The sequence below is a fragment of the Cherax quadricarinatus genome, chromosome 21 (assembly GCF_038502225.1).
Source record: "Cherax quadricarinatus isolate ZL_2023a chromosome 21, ASM3850222v1, whole genome shotgun sequence".
NCBI classification, from domain to species: Eukaryota; Metazoa; Arthropoda; class Malacostraca; order Decapoda; family Parastacidae; genus Cherax; species Cherax quadricarinatus.
Genome location: NC_091312.1, coordinates 38,071,977 through 38,095,830, shown reverse-complemented (window position 1 = coordinate 38,095,830; position 23,854 = coordinate 38,071,977). Strand labels below are relative to the sequence as shown.

The following is a 23,854-nucleotide window of genomic DNA, read 5'->3' as shown; positions in this document are numbered from 1 at the left end:
CTCAGATACTCCAGATTTAATCCCATTTATTTCCCCCCACTGAAACTCTCCTACCCCCTTCAGCTTTGTTTCGCTTAGAGCCAGGACATCCAACTTCTTTTCATTCATAACATCAGCAATCATCTGTTTCTTGTCATCCGCACTACATCCACGCACATTTAAGCAACCCAGTTTTATAAAGTTTTTCTTCTTCTCTTTTTTAGTAAATGTATACAGGAGAAGGGGTTACTAGCCTATTTATGGCAGGAGGTCTGAATAATGAAAAATGGGTATAAATGAAAACTGCTGTACTACTATTAGTAAAATGCTGTAAAGTGAAGTGCTATAAAGCAAAGTGCTGTAAAGCAGAGCCTGTCTGTAGTGCACAATTGAATTGTAAAATAGGCCAAGTATAGTGTTGGATGCATACGAATGGAGCACTAAGGTGAGGGAGGTAGTAGGAGGGGCCAGTTTGGCTTCAGGAGAAACAAAAGCACAAATGATGCAATAATAAAAATACTAGACCTACTATACAGAGCACTGGAAAAAAATGAATAGTACCTGCTTAGACTCTTTATTAACCTTAAGAAAGCTTTTCATACAGTAGATCACAGCATCCTACTCCTCAAGCTTGATCATTACAGAATAAGAGGACATGCACTTGCATTTATCAAGTCCTACCTTACTAACAGAAAGCAATGCGTCTCTGTCAAGGACACACCCTCCTCAACAAGACCCCTGGACACTGGTGTACCAAAGGGTAGCATTCTTGGCCCCCTCCTTTTCCTTTTATGCATCAATGAACTTCCAAGTGTATCACAACAACTTATGCCTACTCTCTTTGATGACGACATGACTTTTGTCATCTCCCACCCAAATCTTGCCTCACTCAACGAAGAACTCGCAAAAATAGCAACCTAGTCGACCGTCAATAAACTTACACTTAATATAGACAAAACCTTTTACATTATGTTTGGGAGTAGAGCAAGTGAGGACCAACTAAACATTATGCTTAACAACACCTTTATTGCTAAACATGAGGGAAAATTCCTAGGTCTGCACCTTGATAGCAACCTGAAATTCAACACCCATATCGAACACATAACAAAAAAAAAGTTTCTAAAACAATTGGCATCCTCTCAAAGATACGTTACTACGTACAGTGGAACCCTGGTTTTCGTCCAGTCCAGTTATCGTACAATCCAGTTTTCGACCACTTTTTTCGACAAAATTTTCCCCGTTTTTGTACATCTGCTCGGAAATCGTCTATCAGACGTGTCCACCTGCCCACGGGATGCGGCCGCTCATACGTTCATGGCTTAGTCTGCCTTTGTTACTCGTACAGTGAGCATTACTCTGCAGTTTCATCCAAAACAAGACCTTCATCTGGAACAGCAACAGACCTTAGCTGAGGAAATTGCTTCAGAGGAGGAAGAAAGGGAAGAATGTGCCTTCTTCAACAATTAAGGACATTTGTGCAAAGTGGAGTAAGGTGCAAAGTTTTGTGGAGAAATATCACCCTAACAAAGCTGTTGCAAGCCATGTCCCATTTCAGGCAAATCTTAGAGACTCCAGAAACAGGCCTCTCTGGACAGATTTTTTTGTGCAAAAAAGAGTCTAGTGAGTCTCAAGCTGGTCTTTGTGCCAGTAAAAGACAAAGAAGGGAAGTAACCCCAGATAGGGCTTTGATACCTGAAGTCCTTATGGAGGGGGATTCTCCTTCCAAGCAATATACTCTCCTCCCTCTTTCCTCCTCGCCGTCTTCCATACACCAACAAGAGTCTTCAGTAAAGGTAAAAGTGATGTTAAATGTTCATTTATCCATTTCATAAGTCATTTATATTTATTTCTCAAGTCCAGCAGGCCAGACTTGAGTCCTGGAGATGGGAAGTACAGTGCCTGCACTCTGAAGGAGGGGTGTTAATGTTGCAGTTTAAAAACTGTAGTGTAAAGCACCCTTCTGGCAAGACAGTGATGGAGTGAATGATGGTGAAAGTTTTTCTTTTTCGGGCCACCCTGCCTTGGTGGGAATCGGCCAGTGTGATAATAATAAAAAAATAAATTTTTGGGTGTGGGAGCAAGGGGCTTGTAACCCCTTCTCCTGTATATATTACCAAATGTAAAAGGAGAAGCTTTTGCTTTTCTTTTTGGGCCACCCGGCCTCAGTGGGATAGGGCTGGTGCGTTGAAAGAAAGAAGATTTTTGGGTGTCTGGAATGGATTAATTGGATTTACATTATTTCTTATGGGAAATACAGTGGTACCTCGGGATATGAACCTAATTCGTTCCAGAAGGCTGTTCGAGTACCGAACGAATTTGTTCCCATAAGGAATAATGTAAAGTAGATTAATCCGTTTCAGATCCCAAAAATACACTTACAAAAGCACTTACACAAATACATTTACATAATTGTTCAAGTTTGTATCCCGGGGTACCACTGTATTACTTAAATTTTCATACAAATCAGTTTTCAGCCGACCTTCTGGAACGGATTAAAGGTGAAAAACAGGGCTCCACCATACCACAAACAGCACTACTTACATTGATCTATCCATACCTCACCTATGCTATTTGTGACTGGGGTTCCACAATGAAAAACCACCTAAAATCAATAACACAACAAAAAGCCGCAGTGCGAATGATCACACAATCCACTGCTAGACAACTCCCCCCCACTCTTCAAAGACCTAAACCTACTCACTATACAACACATATATTTAGAGAACAATCAATTCTAATATACACCTACCATCCGACTTACGACCTGCTTGACATACGACCACTCGACTTACGACAATGTTTTGTATGCCAAATTTCTGGGAAATAAACAACTGTTTGTGTTGTACAGTGTTTATCCTTAACCTTACAGTATAAAATACAGTACTAAAAGCATAAAAAGAAAAGTAAAAAATGAAATACAAAATTAAAACAATAAAATAAAATCATTACAAAAATGTGATGTTGATATTCATTAGTAAGGTTCGACTTACGTCCATTTTGACTTATGACCGGTTGGTCGGAATCAAGCTCGGTAGTAAGTTGGATGGTACCTGTAAATCTCAACCTGAAATGCTTTCTTGACAGTTACAACAGGACTCATAGACACAACACTAGACACAAAAACCTCTATGACATTCCCATGTCAGGCTAAATCTTTTCATAAACTCATAGTACATAAAAGGGCCCAAAATCTGGAATTCTCTACCAGAAATCTCCAGAACAACTGGCTCAGCTAGCATTTTTAAAACTACAGTTAAAAAACACCTTAGCTCCTTAACCTATCCCGGCCCATCATGAATACATATGTAAAAACTTTTTTTTTTTTTTTTTTTTTTGGGCATGATAAATAGTTGTACAAGAATTATAGTAGTTGGGTGTACATGTCAAAAGCCCCTTGTATGCAGAGCATTATGGGCAGGCTTAAAATTAACTTAAAATTAGCAAGCAATGAAAGGTTTAGTGGTAAAATTACCGTAAACAATTTACAATATGAAGTACAATTGAGTATTTGAAACAAAGAAATTTGAACATTTCGATATTGAATCATTATAGTTGTACAAATTTGTCGCATTACAATATATAACAAACAAGAAAATCAATTTACTGTATGTTGTCCTGAAGTTTTAAGATTTAAGTAACTGGGAGAATTTTTGGTAGTGTTAAATACTGAGTGTTGAATATTTAGTCCTAGGCGAGTAAGTGGTTTTTTCAGAAGTCTTAAATTGATTTTCAGGCCTAGTTACTTTAGCATGTTCTGGTAATGAATTCCAGAATTTGGGGCCTTTTATGTGCATAGAGTTTTTACACAGTGTGATATGGACACGGGGTACATCAAAAAGAGATCTGTGTCTTGTGTTATGGTCATGTGTCCTGTTAAGGTTGGTGAGGAGAAGGTTGAGTGGAGGGTTTATATCTGCATGTATTGTTCTATGTATGTAGTAGGCACATGAATAAGTGTGTATGTTCTTTATGGTGAGCAAATTTAGACTTTTGAATAGAGGTGGAGTATGCTGTCACGAGTGGGAATCTGTTATCATTCTGATTGCAGCCTTCTGCTGGGTTATTGGAGGCCTTAGGTGATTTGATGCTGTTGATCCCCTTAACAAATTCCATATGTGAGATAAGGGTATATGAGTGAATGATACAGTGCAAGGAGAGCTTATTGTGGAACATAGTACTGTATCTTTGATAGCATGCCTACTGTGTTAGAGATTTTCTTGGAAATTTGCTGTATATGTGTCTGGAATTTGAGGCTACTGTCATGAACACAGGTAAAACTTTCTCATCAATATAATCAACATATACTTACTCTCAATATATGTGTTCATCTCAAATATTAATCACTCCATTGTGTCTGCCTAAGGTTAATAATCAAGACTGTACATCTTCTCTACAAGACTTATTAAAGCCATATAGCATGACACAATAGAATACTCAATTCTCTTTTATTCATTTTAACTCTTCTAATGACCAAATGTACTATTACTGCCTTATAAATCATAAGTCAATTTTACGTTTGTCTGAAATGCTCTGCATATAACGGGGCTTTTGGTATGTACACCCAACTAATATATTTCTTTGTAGAAATATGCATCATGTCAAAATAAAATATTATTATTATTATTATTATTACAGTATTATTATTATTCTTTCAACGTACCAGCTGTATCCCACCAAGGTGGGGTGGCCCAAAAGGAAAAACCAAAGTTTCTCCTTTCAAATTTAGTAATATATACAGGAGAAGGGGTTACTAGCCCGTTGCTCCCGGCATTTCAGTCGCCTCTTACGACATGCATGGCTTACGGAGGAAGAATTCTGTTCCACTTCCCCATGGAGTTAAGAGGAAATAAACAAGAACAAGAACTAGAAAGAAAATAGCAGAAAACCCAGAGGGGTGTGTATATATATGCTTGTACATGTATGTGTAGTGTGACCTAAGTAAGTAGAAGTAGCAAGACGTACCTGAAATCTTGCATTTTTATGAGACAGAAAAAAGGACACCAGCAATCCTACCATCATGTAAAACAATTACAGGCTTCCATTTTACACTCACTTGGCAGGATGGTAGTACCTCCCTGGGCGGTTGCTGTCTACCAACCTACTACCTAGGATTATTATTATTTTTATTATTATTATTATTATTATTACCTATACAACAGGTTAGGTTCTGGGCTACTGCTGTAAAGTGAATCATGGCCTTTTTTTCACTTTCAAATGGATGTTTACAATATCATATATTAAGTGGGCAATACAGCTAGGCCTAAAAATGCACATACAGCTCACACACTATTTACCTTAAAATATTTTTGTCCTTTGCTTATAGTGAGTGGTGAATATATTTATTGCAGGGAGTCTAAATAAATGAAGAATGAGTATACAGTGGACCCTCGACCAGCGATGGCATCGATTAACGATAAATCTGACTAGCGATACATTTTATCGCAAAAATTTTGCCTCGATTAGCGCTAAAAAACTCTACCAACACTATTCGTTCCGTCTGAGACGCGTCCACTTCTGGCCAGTGTTTACAAGCCAGCCAGCCACCGCGGTCGCTTCCAAGCATACAATTGGAACATTTCAGATTATCACAGCCTTTTTAGTGATTGTACCTGCAAAATAAGTCACCATGGGCCCCAAGAAAGCTTCTAGTGCCAACCCTACAGCAAAAAGGGTGAGAATTACTATGGATATGAAGAAAGAGATCATTGCTAAGTATGAAAGTGGAGTGCATGTCTCCGAGCTGGCCAGGCTGTACACAAAACCCCAATCAACCATCGCTACTATTGTGGCCAAGAAAACGGCAATCAAGGAAGCTGTTCTTGCCAAAGGTGCAACTATGTTTTCGAAACTGAGATCGCAAGTGATAGAAGATGTTGAGAGACTGTTATTGGTATGGATAAACGAAAAACAGATAGCAGGAGATAGCGTCTCTCAAGCGATCATATGTGAAAAGGCTAGGAAGTTGCATGACGATTTAATTAGAAAAATGCCAGCAACTAGTGGTGATGTGAGTGAATTTAAGGCCAGCAAAGGTTGGTTTGAGAGATTTAAGAATCGTAGTGGCATACATAGTGTGATAAGGCATGGTGAGGCTGCCAGTTTGGACCAAAAAGCAGCTGAAAAATATGTGCAGGAATTCAAGGAGTACATAGACAGTGAAGGACTGAAACCTCAACAAGTGTTTAATGGTGACACTGACAATATTGTGAAACACTTTAGGAATGTCATAAAGGAACGGGAGGTACAGGCCTCTATGGGCAGATATGTTGTGCGACAGAGGTCCAGTGACTCTCAAGGTGGTCCTAGTGGCATTAAAAGAAGAAGGGAAGTAACCCCGAAAAAGGACTTGCCACCTCAAGTCCTAATGCAAGGGGATTCCCCTTCTAAACACTAAGACCATCAACACACTCCCCTCTTCGCATCCCATCAATCATCACCAGATCTTCAATAAAGGTAAGTGTCATGTAACTGTGCATGTCTTCTTCAGTTTGTGTGTATTAAAATTAATATTTCATGTGTTAAATTTTTTTTTTTTTTCAATACTTTTGGGTGTCTTGCACGGATTAATTTGATTTCCATTATTTCTTATGGGGAAAATTAACTTGACTAACGATTATTTTGACTAACGATGAGCTCTCAGGAACGGATTAATAGCGTTAGTCGAGGGTCCACTGTATATGAAAACTGCTGTACAGTGGACCCCCGCATAACAATCACCTCCGAATGCGACCAATTATGTAAGTGTATTTATGTAAGTGCGTTTGTACGTGTATGTTTGGGGGTCTGAAATGGACTAATCTACTTCACAATATTCCTTATGGGAACAAATTCTGTCAGTACTGGCACCTGAACATACTTCTGGAGTGAAAAAATATCGTTAACCGGGGGTCCACTGTATTAGCAAAATGCTGTAAAGTGAAGTGCTTTAAAGCAGGGCCCACCTGTATACACTACACTGACCTCCCCCTATATGACAACAGACTTACCATGACGCTCACTGTGAGATAGAGGGGAAAGAACCTGAAACATGCCACATTTTTTCCTACATCTACTCCACCATATAAACTGATTAATACAGCGAGTTCACCAAAACATATGCTGTAATTTTGTAACCATGTTTACACAAAAACATGTTACTAGATTTTGGTCAGCTGTAATTATAACTGTTTAGAATTGTGGATTCAGTCAAATAATTCATGTACCATCTACTATTCACATGCATGCTATCAGCTCATCCATGATCACCAATTTCTTGAGCACTGTAATACTCTCAATTATCTTTTTGCTCTCTGTATCAGTAGTGATGTTTTTGGGTGCTTTGGTTAATGGGCAATTGTGAGGAGGGGAGGGTAAGGGATGAAGTATGGAAAATATGGTAAACACAAGGTCGTGAGTAAAATAAGACTCGTCGTAGAAGAGAGAGGCATGAGTGACAGCAGGCAGGGTGAGTAAGAACTTGGGTTACATGCACAAGTTTAATTTCTTGTATTTTACCCCAGGCTCAACCACATTTTGTCAAGAAATGTTGCAATAAAATAGAAAGGCTTCAATTTATTAACAAATTTAAAAAATAAACAGCAAACACAACTATTGTACAAGAGTTTAATGTATTAGCAAAGAGAAAATACAAAAAAAACTTATATTTTACTCTCTTTTATGTTGAAATTTATTATACCCAAGAGTGATATGCAGCAAATCCATGCCACACATGGTATGACTTACACTGAGTGTCTTGTTTCAGGAGAGGTTCTTCTTCCACCCGCTGGATGAGGTAGTCTTGGGAGAGCAGTGGCAGGCGCACATATTCCATAAGTTCTGCCAGGTACTGCTCTCGGTTGGTTAAATCACCACTCACCCAGCTCATCACACACTCAAATACCTAAAACATGAAGTAACAAAATAACAAAAGATGCCAACCTTCAGCACTTAAATGCCAAGTATCATGTATAGCAAAGCCTCACATGACAATAAAGATGCATTGTTGTAACCCTTACAAAAATGTAAATCATAAATTAAATATTTAGTAACTTCAAAGACAATACTATAGGTAGTCATAATGTATAGTAGCAGACTAATTAATATCATTATTGTGAGCAGAGTAGCTGTACGATAAATTTTTTGTGATGGTAGTGTACCACAGTGCATATATACACTCAATATTTTATAATTTCATATATACATTGGATATCAAATTGGGGAGGAGGAGTATGGAAGAAGTGAATGTTTTCAGATATTTGGGAGTTGACGTGTCAGCGGATGGATTTATGAAGGATGAGGTTAATCATAGAATTGATGAAGGAAAAAAGGTGAGTGGTGCATTGAGGTATATGTGGAGGAAAAAAATTTTATCTATGGAGGCAAAGAAGGGAATGTATGACAGTATAGTAGTACCAACACTCTTATATGGGTGTGAAGCTTGGGTTGTAAATGCTGCAGCGAGGAGGCGGTTGGAGGCAGTGGAGATGTCCTGTCTAAGGGCAATGTGTGGTGTAAATATTATGCAGAAAATTTGGAGTGTGGAAATTAGGAGAAGGTGTGGAGTTAATAAAAGTATTAGTCAGAGGGCTGAAGAGGGGTTGTTGAGGTGGTTTGGTCATTTAGAGAGAATGAATCAAAGTAGAATGACATGGAGAGCATTTAAATCTGTAGGGGAAGGAAGGCGGGGTAGGGGTCGTCCTCAAAAAGGTTGGAAGGAAGGGGTAAGGGAGGTTTTGTGGGCGAGGGGCTTGGACTTCCAGCAGGCGTGCGTGAGCGTGTTCGCTAAGTGAATGGAGACAAATGGTATTTGGGACCTGATGATCTGTTGGAGTGTGAGCAGGGTAATATTTAGTGAAGGGATTCAGGGAAACCGGTTATATTTATATAGCCGGACTTGAGTCCTGGAAATGGGAAGTACAATGCCTGCACTCTAAAGGAGGGGTTCGGGATATTGGCAGTTTAGAGGGATATATTGTGTATCTTTATACGTATATGCTTCTAAGCTCTTGTGTTCTGAGCACCTCTGCAAAAACAGTGATTATGTGCGAGTGAGGTGAAAGGGTTTAATGATGATGAAAGTACACCTACCATCCGACTTATGAACGAGTTCGGTTCCGAGAAACCGGTCGTAAGTCGAAATGGTCATAAGTCGAACTTTACTACTGAATATCAACAAAACATTTTTGTAATGACTTTATTTTATTGTTTTATTTGGCACTTCATGTTTTACTTTACTTTTTATGTTGTTAGTACTGTATTTTATACTGTAAGATTTAGGATAAACACTGTGTACAACACAAATAGTTGTTTATTTCCCAAAAATTTGGCATAAAAAACACGGTCGTAAGTCGAGTGGTCGTAAGTCGAGCAGGTCGTAAGTCGGATGGTAGGTGTATTTTCTTTTTGGGTCACTCTGCCTCGGTGGGAGACAGCCGACTTGTTAAAAAAAAATATATATATATATATATATATATTTTTTTTTTTTTTTTTTTTTTTTTTCAACAAGTTGGCCGTCTCCCACCAAGGCAGGGTGACCCAAAAAAAGAAAGAAAATCCCCAAAAAGAAAATACTTTCATCATCATTCAACACTTTCACCACTTTTCACCATATATATATATATATATATATATATATATATATATATATATATATATATATAACCTAGGTAGTAGGTTGGTAGACAGCAACCGCCCAGAGAGGTACTACCGTCCTGCCAAGTGAGTGTAAAATGGAAGCCTGTAATTGTTTTACATGATGGTAGGATTGCTGGTGTCCTTTTTTCTGTCTCATAAACATGCAAGATTTCAGGTACGTCTTGCTACTTCTACTTACACTTAGGTCACACTACACATACATGTACAAACATATATATACACACCCATCTGGGTTTTCTTTTTTTCTTTCTAGTTCTTGTTTATTTCCTCATACCTCCATGGGAAAGTGGAACAGAATTCTTCCTCCGTAAGCCATGCATGTTGTAAGAGGCGACTAAAATGCCGGGAGCAAGGGGCTAGTAACCTCTTTTCCTGTATATATTACTAAATGTCAAAGGAGAAACTTTCGTTTTTCCTTTTGGGCCACTCCGCCTAGGTGGGATACAGCCGGTTTGTTGAAAGAAAAAAAATATATATATATATGTGGGGGGAACAGTAGTTGGAAACAGCCAGTATGTTAATTTAAAAAAGGAAATATGATTATTTTGAGACTTTTTTCAAATTTCATCTTTAACCTAATCCCAATGAATTCCATAGAATCTTAGTAAATAATGGTTACAGTAACAGATTGTTACTGACTGCCAAAATCTTGATTTACTTTCAAAGATATGTATAAATAGTTGATAACTGATGAATAAGACACATGTGCAACATCTTTGTAATTTTTACAATGAAGACATTTTACCAATCAATGACTTTTACAATTCAATACAGAAAGTACATCCTGAAGACAACAGCCTTAAAAGATAGTATTAAGCCCCATAGATCTGATCAAGGTTAACCCTTTCAGGGTTGGTCCCGCTATATCATGGCTTTGAAGCCAGTGTCAGTCCCGTAGCACAACGCCATGAGCTCAGCTCACTAAGATAAGCTGTGAGCAGTGAATCTGGGCCTAGATATGAGGGGATGGGTCTATGCAGAAAGTGTGCACCATATGAAAAATCCTGCAGCACGCAGTGCATGAGAAAAAACTGAGACTATTTTTGGTTTAAAACGGCGACTTTACAGTGTATTTTGGTATGGTTTTTATGGTTGTATTCTTGGTTTCTTGGTCTCATTTGATAGAATGGAAGATATATTACAGAAATAGAGATGATTTTGCTTAGTTTCAGGACTGAAAGTAGCTTGAAATCGAGCTCAAACTAGTAGAAATGTTTGATTTTTCCGATATTCCAGGGTACACAAATGATGTCACTTGTCCAATGTGCCCATCTGATACGCATTTAGGAAAGAACTGACATTATTCATACAATTACAGCCTCTCCTCACTTAAATTTTTATACAGTAGTGTACTGTATATTGTAATAAACAGAATAGAGGAAATCAGCTCTAATATACATTATTCAGGTATGCATACTGGTCAGAGAGCCCATCATAAGTCCGAGTCATCAGTAAATGAGTACGTTGCTAAGTGAGGAGAAGCTGTACAGCCTCTCCTCACTTAACAATGGAGTTCTCTTCCTAAGACGTCGGTAAACGAATTTGTCGCTAAATGAGGAGCATACTATAATGGTAGCGAGTGTATGTCAACCATCTTTGATATTGTTTTAATGTCACCTTTGCACCATTTATAACATTTCTGGTATATTTTTAAATGTTTATACAGTAGTGTACTGTATACTGAAATAAATAGAATCGAGGAAATCAGCTCTAATATACATTATTTAGTTATGAATACTGGTCAGAGTGCCTGTCGTAAGTCCAAGGCGTTGCTAAACGAGTACATCACTAAGTGAGGAGAGACTGTATTACAATAATGCAGTAGTCTGCATAACAGTAAAGCTTCTATATTTTATGTATACGTGGAGTATACCTGGAAAGGGTTTCGGGGGTCAACGCCCCCACGGCCCTGTCTGAGACCAGGCCTCGTGGTGGATCAGGGTCTGACTAACCAGGCTGTTATTACTGGCCACACATAAACTGACATACAAACCACAGCCCTGCTGGTCAGGTACTGACTTTAGGTGCCTGTCCAGTGCCCTCTTAAAGACAGCCAGGGGTCTGTTGGTAGTCCTCCTTATGTATGCTGGGAATAAAAATTCAAAATGGAGAGCAAATGTAATATAAGAAGAGCCTGGAGATATCACTAAGGAACACAGGAAATGTTTATTTAGTGCCAGGAATGTCTACACTGTTAATTCTGGACCTTATTTTCAAATTGGCAATTGTTGAATTTTGTGTAAAATTGGCCAAATTACTGATTTCTGATCACCTTATTGGGTAGCTGAAATAGGTAAAGGGGCGGTTTCTTGTACTCAGTCGATAGAATAGAAGAAATACTAGCAAAATAGCTATGAGTTTAGTCGACTGGAACAATGGAATTGGCCAAAAATAGGGCGTAAATTAGGCAAAATCGCTGATGCATAAATATCGCCAAGATCGTTAACTCTGCAAGTGTAATTCTGCAAGTTTTCCTTCAAATTTCATACTTTTGGTTTCATTACTTTCGGAAAAAGATTCTCTATCATTTTATAAGTTAATTTTTTTTTTTAATTTTTTGACCCTGAGAACAAGTTTGAGATCAGGGGTCTCGACCCTGAAGGGGTTAAGGAAGTGAACACCATTAATTACCAATGAGGGACTGGCTGCCTTATTTTCCATTGTCTCCTGGATATATTCTATAATAAAGTAAAAGTCCTGCCCCCACACAGTGCATGATGGTAACAGCTAACCAATGGCCTTGTGTGTGTGTGGGTTAAAATAGCAACTGTGAGGCAGTTTTTTTGGCTATTTCTTGGTACCAGTTGATGGACAGGAAGGCCTACTATTGAAATGAAGATGTTTTTGGTCAGTTTCAGACTAGAAATGGCCTCAGTGTGGAAGAAATATTCAACTTCTGGCAATTTTCCTGAGGAAGGGATGGGGTCCCCAACACCCTACCACCAGTTCGTTTTATGGTTTTTTTAACTAAATCTCCTTCAATTATTCAGATGGCCAAGAAATAGTGAACACTTCAGCTTTTATGTGATGGGTTCAAATGGAGGGCAAGTGTTGTATAGGAGAGGCCTGGGGACATGATTAATGAACAGAGGAAAGGTTGCTTTAGTGATGCAAGTGCCTACAGTGTTTATTTTGGAAGCTATTTTTAAACTGAAATTTGATGAATTTTATGTAAAATTGGTCAAATTACTGACTTTAGGAACTCTGTAGGGTAGTTCTTGCACTCATCTTTCAGTATGGAAGCCATACAAGCAAAATAGCCAGGAACCAAGTCAGATTGAAGCTTAAAATATGCCTTAATGTGGGTAAAACGACATTTGCAAAATGCTACCTGACCTCCAACTTCACACCTGGTTAATTCCACAAATTATATATCTAATTTTGGCATTTTTGGTGCCATTACTCTACCATTTCAGAAGATAACTTTTTGTTTAATTGATACTCTAATGGAATTCTTAATTTTGATGGGTCACAATAGTTAACCCTTCTACTGTCTCCCACATACATATACACATGCTTTTGAGGGCAGCAGCATTTATGTACATGTTTAAATATGTCTTAATTATAGGCTCTTAAATATGCTGCAGTGGTAAATTTTGGTCTAAACATGAAAGATCTATCGGTGCAGTGTGTGCATGCAAAGTATAAAAATATCCTGCCCCACACAATGAATTATTGTAATCACTAACATCTAACCTTGTATTAGGGTTAAAATAGTGACTGAGCAATATTCTAGTGAAATGGAGATGATTTTGGTTAGTTTTAGACTGGAAGTGGTAAAAATATTAAATTTTTTGGCAATTTTCTTAAGAAAGGGTAAGAGCCCCCTATATGCTCCCCAGTTTGTTTAATGATTTTTTACAAGGTCTGCTTCAATAATTTGGAAAGCCCAAGCCATGATCTTAAAATACAGGGCAGGTGTTATACAGGAGGGGCCTGGGGATGTGATTAATGAATAGAGAAAGATTGCTTTAGTGGCTAAAATGTCTACAGTGTTCATTTTGTACTCTTGTCACAAAATTGTAATTTGATGAATTTTCTGTAAAAACTGTTCAAATTATCTTTGCTTGGGCACTTTAAAGTGGAGTTCTGATAGTTGAATAGGCAGTTTCTTGATCTCAACTGATATAATGAAAGGCATATTAGCAAAAAAGCCAGAAATTGGGTCAGTCTGACCAATGGAACAGACCTCACATTGAGGAAAATTACAGCTCTGTAAAACTGTTCCCAACTTTCAACTTTGCCTGCATAATTCCAAAAGTTTTAAACCAAATCTTGTATTCTCCCATAAAAAAATAAATACCTCATACCTTTTCTTCTGATGGGGTGGTGAGTCTATCACTTGATATGAGTTTGGTCACTTGTTGTGAAGTCAGGGACAGGAACTCTTCACATTCGACAACCTCTCTGAAAAAGCACTCAATATACGAATACTTTATTTAATGGCGACTGCCAAATGTCGTATAAATTAACAAACATAATGCAGTACCAATATTCAGACATGGATAATTGTAGCTCCACTAATGCCTTTTATCTATTAGCATCTGATACCTCATTTTTCTTTGGCACTGTTACTGTGAGTGGGTGATCATGATAGCACAGGTTACCAAAATATTTTATCTCAACAAGTCATCCTAACCTGGTAAGTTTTCCTCATGTCATCATGGAACACCAAAAATATGCGATCTTCTACTTTTTCCTTCAACAACGTTAGTTGCCTTCCATAATTTCCAGTGAAACTTTATTTCAATTGTATATTCTTGCAACTGTATCACCCACTATACCCTCAACATGTAAATTCAATACACCGAATAGTTGAATATTTCTTTAGCAAAATATGATTCTACATTTCATATCTTCAACTTTCTCTAGTATCACCCAATCTTCCTTAAGAACTGATGTGTATTAACCTACATATTTACAAGTATGGTTAAACCTCCTTATTTAGTAACACTAAGTGTATTCCTAAATAGTTCAACAGCCTAATTTATATAGTTCTCTACCTCTTTCAATGTGCTATTTCTTACACTGAATGGTTTAGATTGGTAAGATTACAATGTCTTGCAGTCCTACACATCTAAATTTCCTATATTTCTCCAATATTTCATTACCCAAACAGATTGAAACTAACTTTTCAGCACACTTGCTTGTTGGGCTGGGAACCTGAAGTTAAAGGCCCATCTTGGATTTCATCAATCTAGATCTTAGAAAAAAAGTTAACTATTGAAAAAAGAAACCTTACTGTGTTTTATTTCAAAGTTACACAGATTCACACAGTACTACAGTACATGAAAATATATTAATAACTCTGCAATTTATCACATTGTTATACATACTAAGAAAAACCACATCTGTACACCTGAAAATTCTATTCAAGGCTTAATTTAAAAAAAATAATAATAATGATAATTTTTATTTGTACAGAGTACAATATAAAATTGATATAGGAATAGTTGGCATTATTGGCATACAGTATAGAAAGTTTCTGGTTATGCTAAGCATTCTGGGTAGCCTTAAAATTAGCTTATAACTAATAGATGATTATTAAGTTGGATTACAAGAATGTTAAGGTTTGCAATCTTTGACATTGTCTGCTTAAATAACAAAATAATTCATCCAGATAGGTAAGGAAAATTTTGTCCAGCACAGACATACAGTGCAAAGAAATTTATGATATATACAAAAACTATGTTTTGCATAAAAAGCTACAAAATTGAAATGATTAGTCAGGAAATTTAATAAGGAAAAGAAAAAAGACCAAATGTCAGATCAGGACAGCAGGTGAGAAAATATCCAAGGTCAGGAAAGTCAAATCACATGTGTTCTAAAGATCAGAAAATTTGACAACGTACTTACAAAGAAAGCATCTACAGGAAAAAAAAGACTGACACTCATAATAAATGTTCTAATTTTCAGAACCTATATGACCTGACTTGACCTTGACCTGGTCTTCTCAAATTCTACTAACTTGCAATCTCATAATGGTTCAGGATTGGCAAAAACATTAATGCAGTTTCAATTTTCAATTTGAAGACTTGATCTAAACTGCTTCAGCTTTTTCTTTTTTTGCCCACTGGCCATCTCCCACTGAGGAAAGGTGATCAAAAAAGAAAATGCACTCACCATCACTCATTCCACTGCCATCCTGCCAGATGTGTGAAGACATCACAATTCAAATGACCCTCCAAACTGCACCATACCAATCCTTTCTTCAGAGTACATGCACTGTACTTCCCACCTCCAGGGCTCAAACCCAGCTAACCAGTTTCCCTAAATCCTTTCATAAATGTTGCCTTGCTCACACTTCAACAGCACTCATATCTATTCATGCCACTTTAACTTCCTCACATAAGCCTGCTGGATGCTCAAACCCCTAGCACTCAAAACCTAATTTACTCCCTCCCTCCAACCCATCCCTGATTGATGCCTACCCCTTCTTCCTTCCATCCCAGATTCAAACACCCTTTTCATCATCCTTTTGAAATGACCAAGCAACTTTAACAACCTATCCTCAGCATTATACCTTGATAACCCCACTATACTTTCTAATGTAGGTGGGTAAGAGAGTGAGTGTGAGGGGTGGGTATGAGAGAGGATGTGGGGTGTATGTGTACCCTTTACCCTTGATGAGCTTTGAGTCTTTCTACTCCTGGAGCCTGACCATGGGCCAGGCTCGTCTGGTGCTAGCCTGGTCAACCAGGCTGTTGCTACTGGTAGCCTGTAGCAACATATTCATCACAGCCTGGTTGATCTGGCACCTGTCCAGTTTCCTCTTGAAGACTTCTACACTTGTTCCAGCAGTGTTTCTGATATTTTCTGGGGCCACAGATGATGAAACAGTGCACTCTTATTGTGCCCACTGCACAATAAGGGTGCACTGAATTTTTTGGTCGTGAACCGATCTGTTTGTGTTCGGAAGCATTCGTGACCAAAGGTTCCACTATATATATTATTATATATCTCTCTCTCTCTCTCTCCTCTGCTCCAATAAGTACATATTTAAGACTTTAAGGCATTCCCAATAATTTTAATGCTGTACTGGCTTTATGTGGGGCATAGGCGTGAGGGTGCAAAGATGGGTGTATGAGAGAGGATGGGTTTAAGAGGGTTGGTATGATAAGTGGGTATGAGAGAAGGTGGGTGGATGGGCAAATGTGAGAGGGTGGCTGGGTACAGGAGTGATTATGAGAATGGTGGGTGGGTAGGTGGGTGAATATGAGAGGGGTAGGTGGGTGAATACGAGAAGGGCGGGTAGGTGAATATGAGAGGGGTAGGTGGGTGTATGTGAGAGGGTATATGAGAGGGGTAGGTGGGTGTATGTGAGAGGGTATATGAAGGGTGGGTGTGTTTGAGTATACTACAGTGTGTGAAGATTGTGGAGACAGATGAATGAACATGTTGTGAACAAGAACATCTCTCCTGAGGCCCCACACCAACCCATCTTCCTGCATGCCTTACCAACAATACCTCACCACCTAACAACAAATGCAATGTAATTAATAAATCTACAGTACAGATCCTCAACAACCTCTACAAAAAAAAAATGAGCTCTTATTCATGCAGGGCGGGAGGCAGTGAATTAGTGAGGGGAGACAGTGAATCAGTGAGAGGAGACAGCAAATCGGTGAGGAGAGGAAGTGAATCAGTGAGAAGAGGCAATGAATCAGTGAGGCGAGGCAGTGAATCAGTGAGTGGAGGCATTTCTTTTCTTTCCCCTCTGCTGGGGCTGAGGTCTTCTTCACTGGCCCAGTGGCTATCCATCCACCCCCCCCCCACAATGTTTCCCCTCCCCCCTGCATGACAACCACTCACAACTAACACAATTTAAATAATAAATGCAGGCTATTCATACATGCATACAAGGTAATACACAAAGTATGACTGCATTTGGTAAAAAATTAACCATGATAAAAATTATTCATAAGTCACTGATAATAAAAATATGCTAACTGACAAAATCAATAACTACAGACTTTTATCCAGTCTGTTCAACACTGTCAACATTTGCCTGGCCAATTTTTTTGCTTGAAACTGCTGAAATCCATTAATGAGAGGCTTTACTGTAAGTAATATCACTGCCATTAGTACACAACCAAAAAAAGCTGACAAAACTGCAAGTGAAAAAGGTATCTTTTTACTTCTTTACAAAGATGACTTCTGTGATGACTGACAAAGTGAAGTCTGTGGCAAATAAAGCATGCTTTTATTAGACACTCACGTGAAGTGCTGTTCGACATAACTTTCTGCAATGGAAAGTAGTTCGAGACACCCATGAAGATCTGCAAAGGCTCGGATACCAAGACAATTTGTGGGATGTAGCTGAGACTGCAGGAAATCACAGCAAGCATCTCGAACATCTGTCAGCTGAAGAAGATTGGCAGCAGGAAGAAGAACCTGAAGAGAAATATTACAGAAGATAATGAAGTGTGCTGTGAAATTTCATTTTATGGCTTAGGAGGGATGAGATGATAATCCATGTGCAGACATGCCATTAATATGAAAATTATGATTCAGGGCTGTCAATAACCTATTGAGCAAACTTTGAGAAGTGTCAGCATGACTCAAACACTTACTGGTTTAGAAATGCTGAAAGTGAGAAGAAACTTTGAAAGCTTAGGTCTTACAGAGTCCTAAGAAAAACTAAATTTTAAAATTTCTATTATACTTCTAGTTGCAACAACAGCCGAGAAGCCACAATTCTAAAGATCCATTCTCACTCCACATAATGATGAATTAGGTTCACTTTTCTTTCTTCTTCAGCCATTTTGTCACTACTGTATTACTAATACAAAGTATTGTTTCATTTTTTAATACTACCTAACTCCCACCAAGTTATGGAGACCTAAAAAAAAACTGGAAGCAGGTTCACCAACATTCATTCACAGCTGTCTTGCCAGAAACGTGCAAACATTAGCATGCTTCTACCAAGACAACTGTTGAAGGAATACTGTTTGTTTTGGGTCACCCAACTTCAGCGGAAGATGGCCGGTGTGCAAAAAGTAATAATAACAATTAATGTTTGCAAGGAAACCTCTTCTTCAAAACACACTGTAGACTTATTTGTGTTGCTGCTGAATATTAATATAATATAATAATAATATAATATCTTTATTTCTACAAGTACATGTACAAGGTATACAGGCCTAGCTGACATCAATGACAAACTACAGTGGAACCCTGAGTTTCTAACGCATCGGACTATCGAACACTTCGAGTTTCGACTGCTTTTTTCAAACCAATTTTATCCCGAGCATCGAACTTGCTCCATGTTTCGAACCGCATACCAGACCTGTCCACCTGACCGTGCCTCCACACATCCCCGGGCAGGAGTCATGAGCCAGTCTGGCTTTGTTTATGCTTGAGTGAACACTAACCTGTGTGGTGGATGGTGGTGGTGATGGATGGTGGTGGATGGTGATGGATGGTGGTGGTGGTGGTGGTGGTGGTGGTGGTGGGTGGTGGTGGTGGGTGGTGGTGGTGGGTGGTGGTGGTGGGTGGTGGTGGTGGTGGGTGGTGGGGGAGGGGGTGGTGGTGGGGGGGGTGGTGGTGGGGGGGGTGGTGGTGGGTGGTGGTGGGTGGTGGTGGTGGTGGTGGTGGTGGTGGTGGTGGTGGTGGTGGCGGTGGTGGTGGTGGTGGTGGTGGTGGTGGTGGGTGGTGATGGTGGTGGTGATGGTGGTGGTGGTGGTGGGTGGTGGTGGTGGTGGGTGGTGGGTGGTGGTGGGTGGTGGTGGGTGGTGGTGGTAAGTGGTGGTGGTCGGTGGTGGTGGGTGGTGGTGGTGGGTGGTGGTGGTGGGTGGTGGTGGTGGGTGGTGGTGGTGGGTGGTGGTGGGTGGTATTGGTGGATGGTGGTGGTTGTGGATGGCGGTGAAGGTGAATGGTATTGGTGGATAGTATTGGTGGTGGATGGTGATGGTGATGGATGGTGGTGGTGGTGGTGGTGGATGGTAAAGGTGGATGGTGGTGATGGATGGTGGTGGTAGTGGATGGTATTGTTGGATAGTGGTGCTGGTGGATGGTATTGGTGGATGGTGGTGGGGTGGATGATGGTGGTGGGGTAGATGATGGTGGTGATGGATGGTGGTGGTGGATGGTGGTGATGAATGGTGGTGGATGGTACTGGTGGATGGTGGTGGTGATGGATGGTGGTAGATGGTATTGGTGGATGGTATTGGTGGATGGTGGTGGTGGTAGTGGATGGTGGTGGTGGTAGTGGATGGTATTGGTGGTGGTGGTGGATGTTACTGGTGGATGGTGGTGGATGGTGGTGGATGGTGGTGGATAGTGGTGGATGGTGGTGGATGGTGGTGGATGGTATTGGTGGATGGTGCCTTCTTCAGAGATTAAGGAGATTTGTGCAATGTGAAATAGGGTGCAGGCATTTCCTGAAAAATATCACCCTGAGCAAGCTGAAACAAGCTATCTCTGCAACAAGTTCAGTGACAGAACCATGTCCCATTTTAGAGAAATCTTAAAGAAAGGAAGTAACCCCAGATAAGGACTTGTTACCTAGAGTCTTTATGGCAGGGGATTCCCCTTCCAATCAATAAGTGCTCCCTCCCTCCTCCACCCTATCTTCCAGATGCCATCAACAATCTTCAATAAAGGTAAGTAAAAATGTTATTTTGTATGTTTATTTAAATGTTTATTTATCTGTTACTAATTGTACTATGTTTGTTGTATGTAAAACTATAATTAATCTCTAAAAAATGTATTTTTTTGTGAATATTTTTGAATTTCTGGAACAGATTAATTGTATTTACATAATTTCTTATGGGAAATATTGCTTCGAGTTTTGAACGTTTCGACTTTAGAGCTAGCTCCTGGAATAAATTAAGTTCAAAACTCGGGGTTACACTGTACTATGTACATAAAAAGCCGCTTGTTATGCAAAGCATTTTGGGAAAATTAGGTCAGTTTTGTCCCAGGATGTGACCCACACCAGTCAACTAACACCCAGGTACCCATTTTACTGATGGGAACATAGACAACTGGTGTAAAGAAACACACCTAATGTTTGTACCCTCTCCATGTGAAGCGAGAGCTTTAGCCACCAGGCCACAGGGCATGTGGCTGCACAAAATTAGCTTGCACATAATTGATATAAAAGCTTCAATTCAAGATGAGGACATGACAGATGGCTTCATGGAAACACTGACATCACACAAATGAGGCTATGACACCAATAAAATACACATGGCACTATGTTTTTATAGTGATTAGTTATTTCATAATTAATACAGTGTTTGAATATTGTAGACTCTACTGTAATGTAACATTTTAATTTATACAAATTTCATTATGATAGACAGTGGAAAATAGGAGCAAAGGGTTTGCCAAGTGATTTTTCAAATTGCTATTGTATATATTAGGCCATTTTGTGACCAGCAATTGGAAAGTAAACTAAACTAAATATCTGAACTGGAAAACCAGGAGAGGTCAGTCAGTTAAGAAAGCAACCATTTCAATGAAAGAGATATAAAGGGGATAAATTTCAATTTACAGTTTATGTATTAGTAAAGAATGGTACAGCAGATGAACATGAAACTTCCAGACTGGTGAGCAGTATAATAAAATCTGCTACATAAGGAAAAAGTTTCAAAATTTATTAATTTTATACAGCCAGAGCCACAAGCTATCTCACCTGCACATTTTCTTCTGTAACTAACACTTCTGCTGTGTATACATAATCAATGAGAAGTTGTAACGCACTACCATCAATATCTTGTAATACTATTCTTTCTTGTCGACTTTCTTCAAAACCTGAGGGAGAGTAAGTTTTGCACTGTAAATCTTGACCCATTATTATAATAAGAAATGTTAAAAACACATAATCAGAGCCTTTGCAAATAATAATTCTAAATACATGTGCCCTCCAATATAGTATGTAATACATAATGAATAAAAAGGCACAATACCATAACTGGAGCAATACACAAATAACCTGCACATAGGAGAATGAAACTTATGACGACATTTTGATCTGATTGGACCATTGAGTTGTCCAAGTCATAGGTTTCATTCTCCTATGTGTGGGTTATCTGTATATAGTACTGTAATTAGTGTGTCAGGAGAAAGAGAAAACTTTTGAAGAGTTTTAGACATATGGCAAAAATCACAGGAGATTTGACTCTCTGACTGAAATCATCCACTGGTAAAGTGGTTCATGGTACAATAAAATAGACAATAGGAAGCTGCACTTATTTGAAATTAATTAATAGCTTTGTTGTAGTAGGTTGGTAGACAGCAACCACCCAGGGAGGTACTACTGTCCTGCCAAGTGAATGTAAAACAAAAGCCTGTAATTGTTTTACATGATGATAGGATTGCTGGGGAGGAGGAGTATGGAAGAAGTGAATGTTTTCAGATACTTGGGAGTTGACGTGTCGGCGGATGGATTTATGAAGGATGAGGTTAATCATAGAATTGATGAGGGAAAAAAGGTGAGTGGTGCGTTGAGGTATATGTGGAGTCAAAAAACGTTATCTATGGAGGCAAAGAAGGGAATGTATGAAAGTATAGTAGTACCAACACTCTTATATGGATGTGAAGCTTGGGTGGTAAATGCAGCAGCGAGGAGACGGTTGGAGGCAGTGGAGACATCCTGTCTAAGGCCAATGTGTGGTGTAAATATTATGCAGAAAATTCGGAGTGTGGAAATTAGGAGAAGGTGTGGAGTTAATAAAAGCATTAGAGGGCAGAAGAGGGGTTGTTGAGGTGGTTTGGTCATTTAGAGAGAATGGATCAAAGTAAAATGACATGGAAAGCATATAAATCTATAGGGGAAGGAAAGAGGGGTAGGGGTCGTCCTCGAAAGGGTTGGAAAGAGGGGGTAAAGGAGGTTTTGTGGGCGAGGGGCTTGGACTTCCAGCAAGCGTGCATGAGCATGTTAGATAGGAGTAAATGGAGACGACTGATACTTGGGACCTGACGATCTGTTGGAGTGTGAGCAGGGTAATATTTAGTGAAGGGATTCAGGGAAACCGGTTATTTTCATATAGTCGGACTTGAGTCCTGGAAATGGGAAGTACAATGCCTGCACTTTAAAGGAGGGGTTTGGGATATTGGCAGTTTGGAGGGATATGTTGTGTATCTTTATGCATATATGCTTCTAAACTGTTGTATTCTGAGCACCTCTGCAAAATGGAAAAGCAGTGATAATGTGTGAGTGTGGTGAAAGTGTTGAATGATGATGAAAGTATTTTCTTTTTGGGGATTTTCTTTCTTTTTTGGGTCACCCTGCCTCGGTGGGAGACGGCAGACTTGTTGAAAAAAAAAAAAAAAATATATAACCTAGAAACATTAGTCGTGGTTTACAGCATCCCAATAATTGAATCAGACCTATTAAAAAAAACATAAAATAGACTGGGCCTTACCTATCCCCTGGAATATTGGAAAAACTGAATATTTCCTCTACTTTGAGCTCAATTTCAAGCTACTTTCAGTCTCAAAGGCTATCAAAATCATCTCTATTTCAGTAGTATGTCTTCTCTCAAATGATACCAAGAAACAGCCAATATAGACATAAAAACCATCCAAGAAAATACCTCAATGTCGCCAGTATAAACCATACAAACGGTCACAGATTTGTTTTCCCATCATGTACTGCATGGGGAAGATCCATTCTCTCATATCAAGGCAAAAATTTACTGCTCACATCTTATCTAAGTAAGCCAAGCTCATGACACAGAACTAGTATATCAGGGACCCTGGCCTCAATGACGTAGTTCTACATGATGGATAGAGAAAGGGTTAAATGTTACCATCACGGCAAAACAATCTTAAGCATTAGGTTTAGTCTGCCTGAAATGCCCCGGCATGATAGTAGCTTTCTTTGTACTTAGAAAATCAAAATTGTAATTACGCATTGTAAACTATGCAAAGAAAATCCTTAATCTTTATCCACCACAATGACAATTACTGGCCACCCGCTACCTTCTACCAGTACATAAAGATATAAATACAAGTACAACATATACTTACTAGTAAACATAGCATGGAAGTACGGGCTACACGAAGCCAAAACCATCTTATGAGCCGGCACCTCTGAGTCATCAGCAACTAGAACAACATCACAAAGCTGACTCTGCCTGCAATAATAATTAATACATTAATTTATTCTACATATGAAATCTGATAAATTGTCAACTTTGCTAAAAGGTAAAAAAGGTAAGATTTGTCAGGAAACGGGACAAATGTTTCCTGTTCCAGGTCTTAGTTATATCATGACCTGCTGCTGGAGCTT

At 39.0% G+C, this 23,854-nt stretch overlaps 1 protein-coding gene across 2 annotated transcripts in view; it reads right to left on the bottom strand.

The window, feature by feature from the left end:
• Positions 1-7,701: 7,701 nt before the first annotated feature.
• Positions 7,702-23,854, bottom strand: part of LOC128689162 (kelch protein) — a gene marked incomplete at its 3' end in the record, with an annotated part of 37,824 nt that continues 21,671 nt past the window's right edge. For both annotated transcript variants that reach the window (XM_070087392.1, XM_070087393.1), the window contains 5 exon segments: positions 7,702-7,858; positions 13,923-14,019; positions 17,831-18,006; positions 21,254-21,372; positions 23,593-23,699. In XM_070087392.1, the coding sequence (XP_069943493.1) occupies positions 7,702-7,858; positions 13,923-14,019; positions 17,831-18,006; positions 21,254-21,372; positions 23,593-23,699 (656 nt within the window).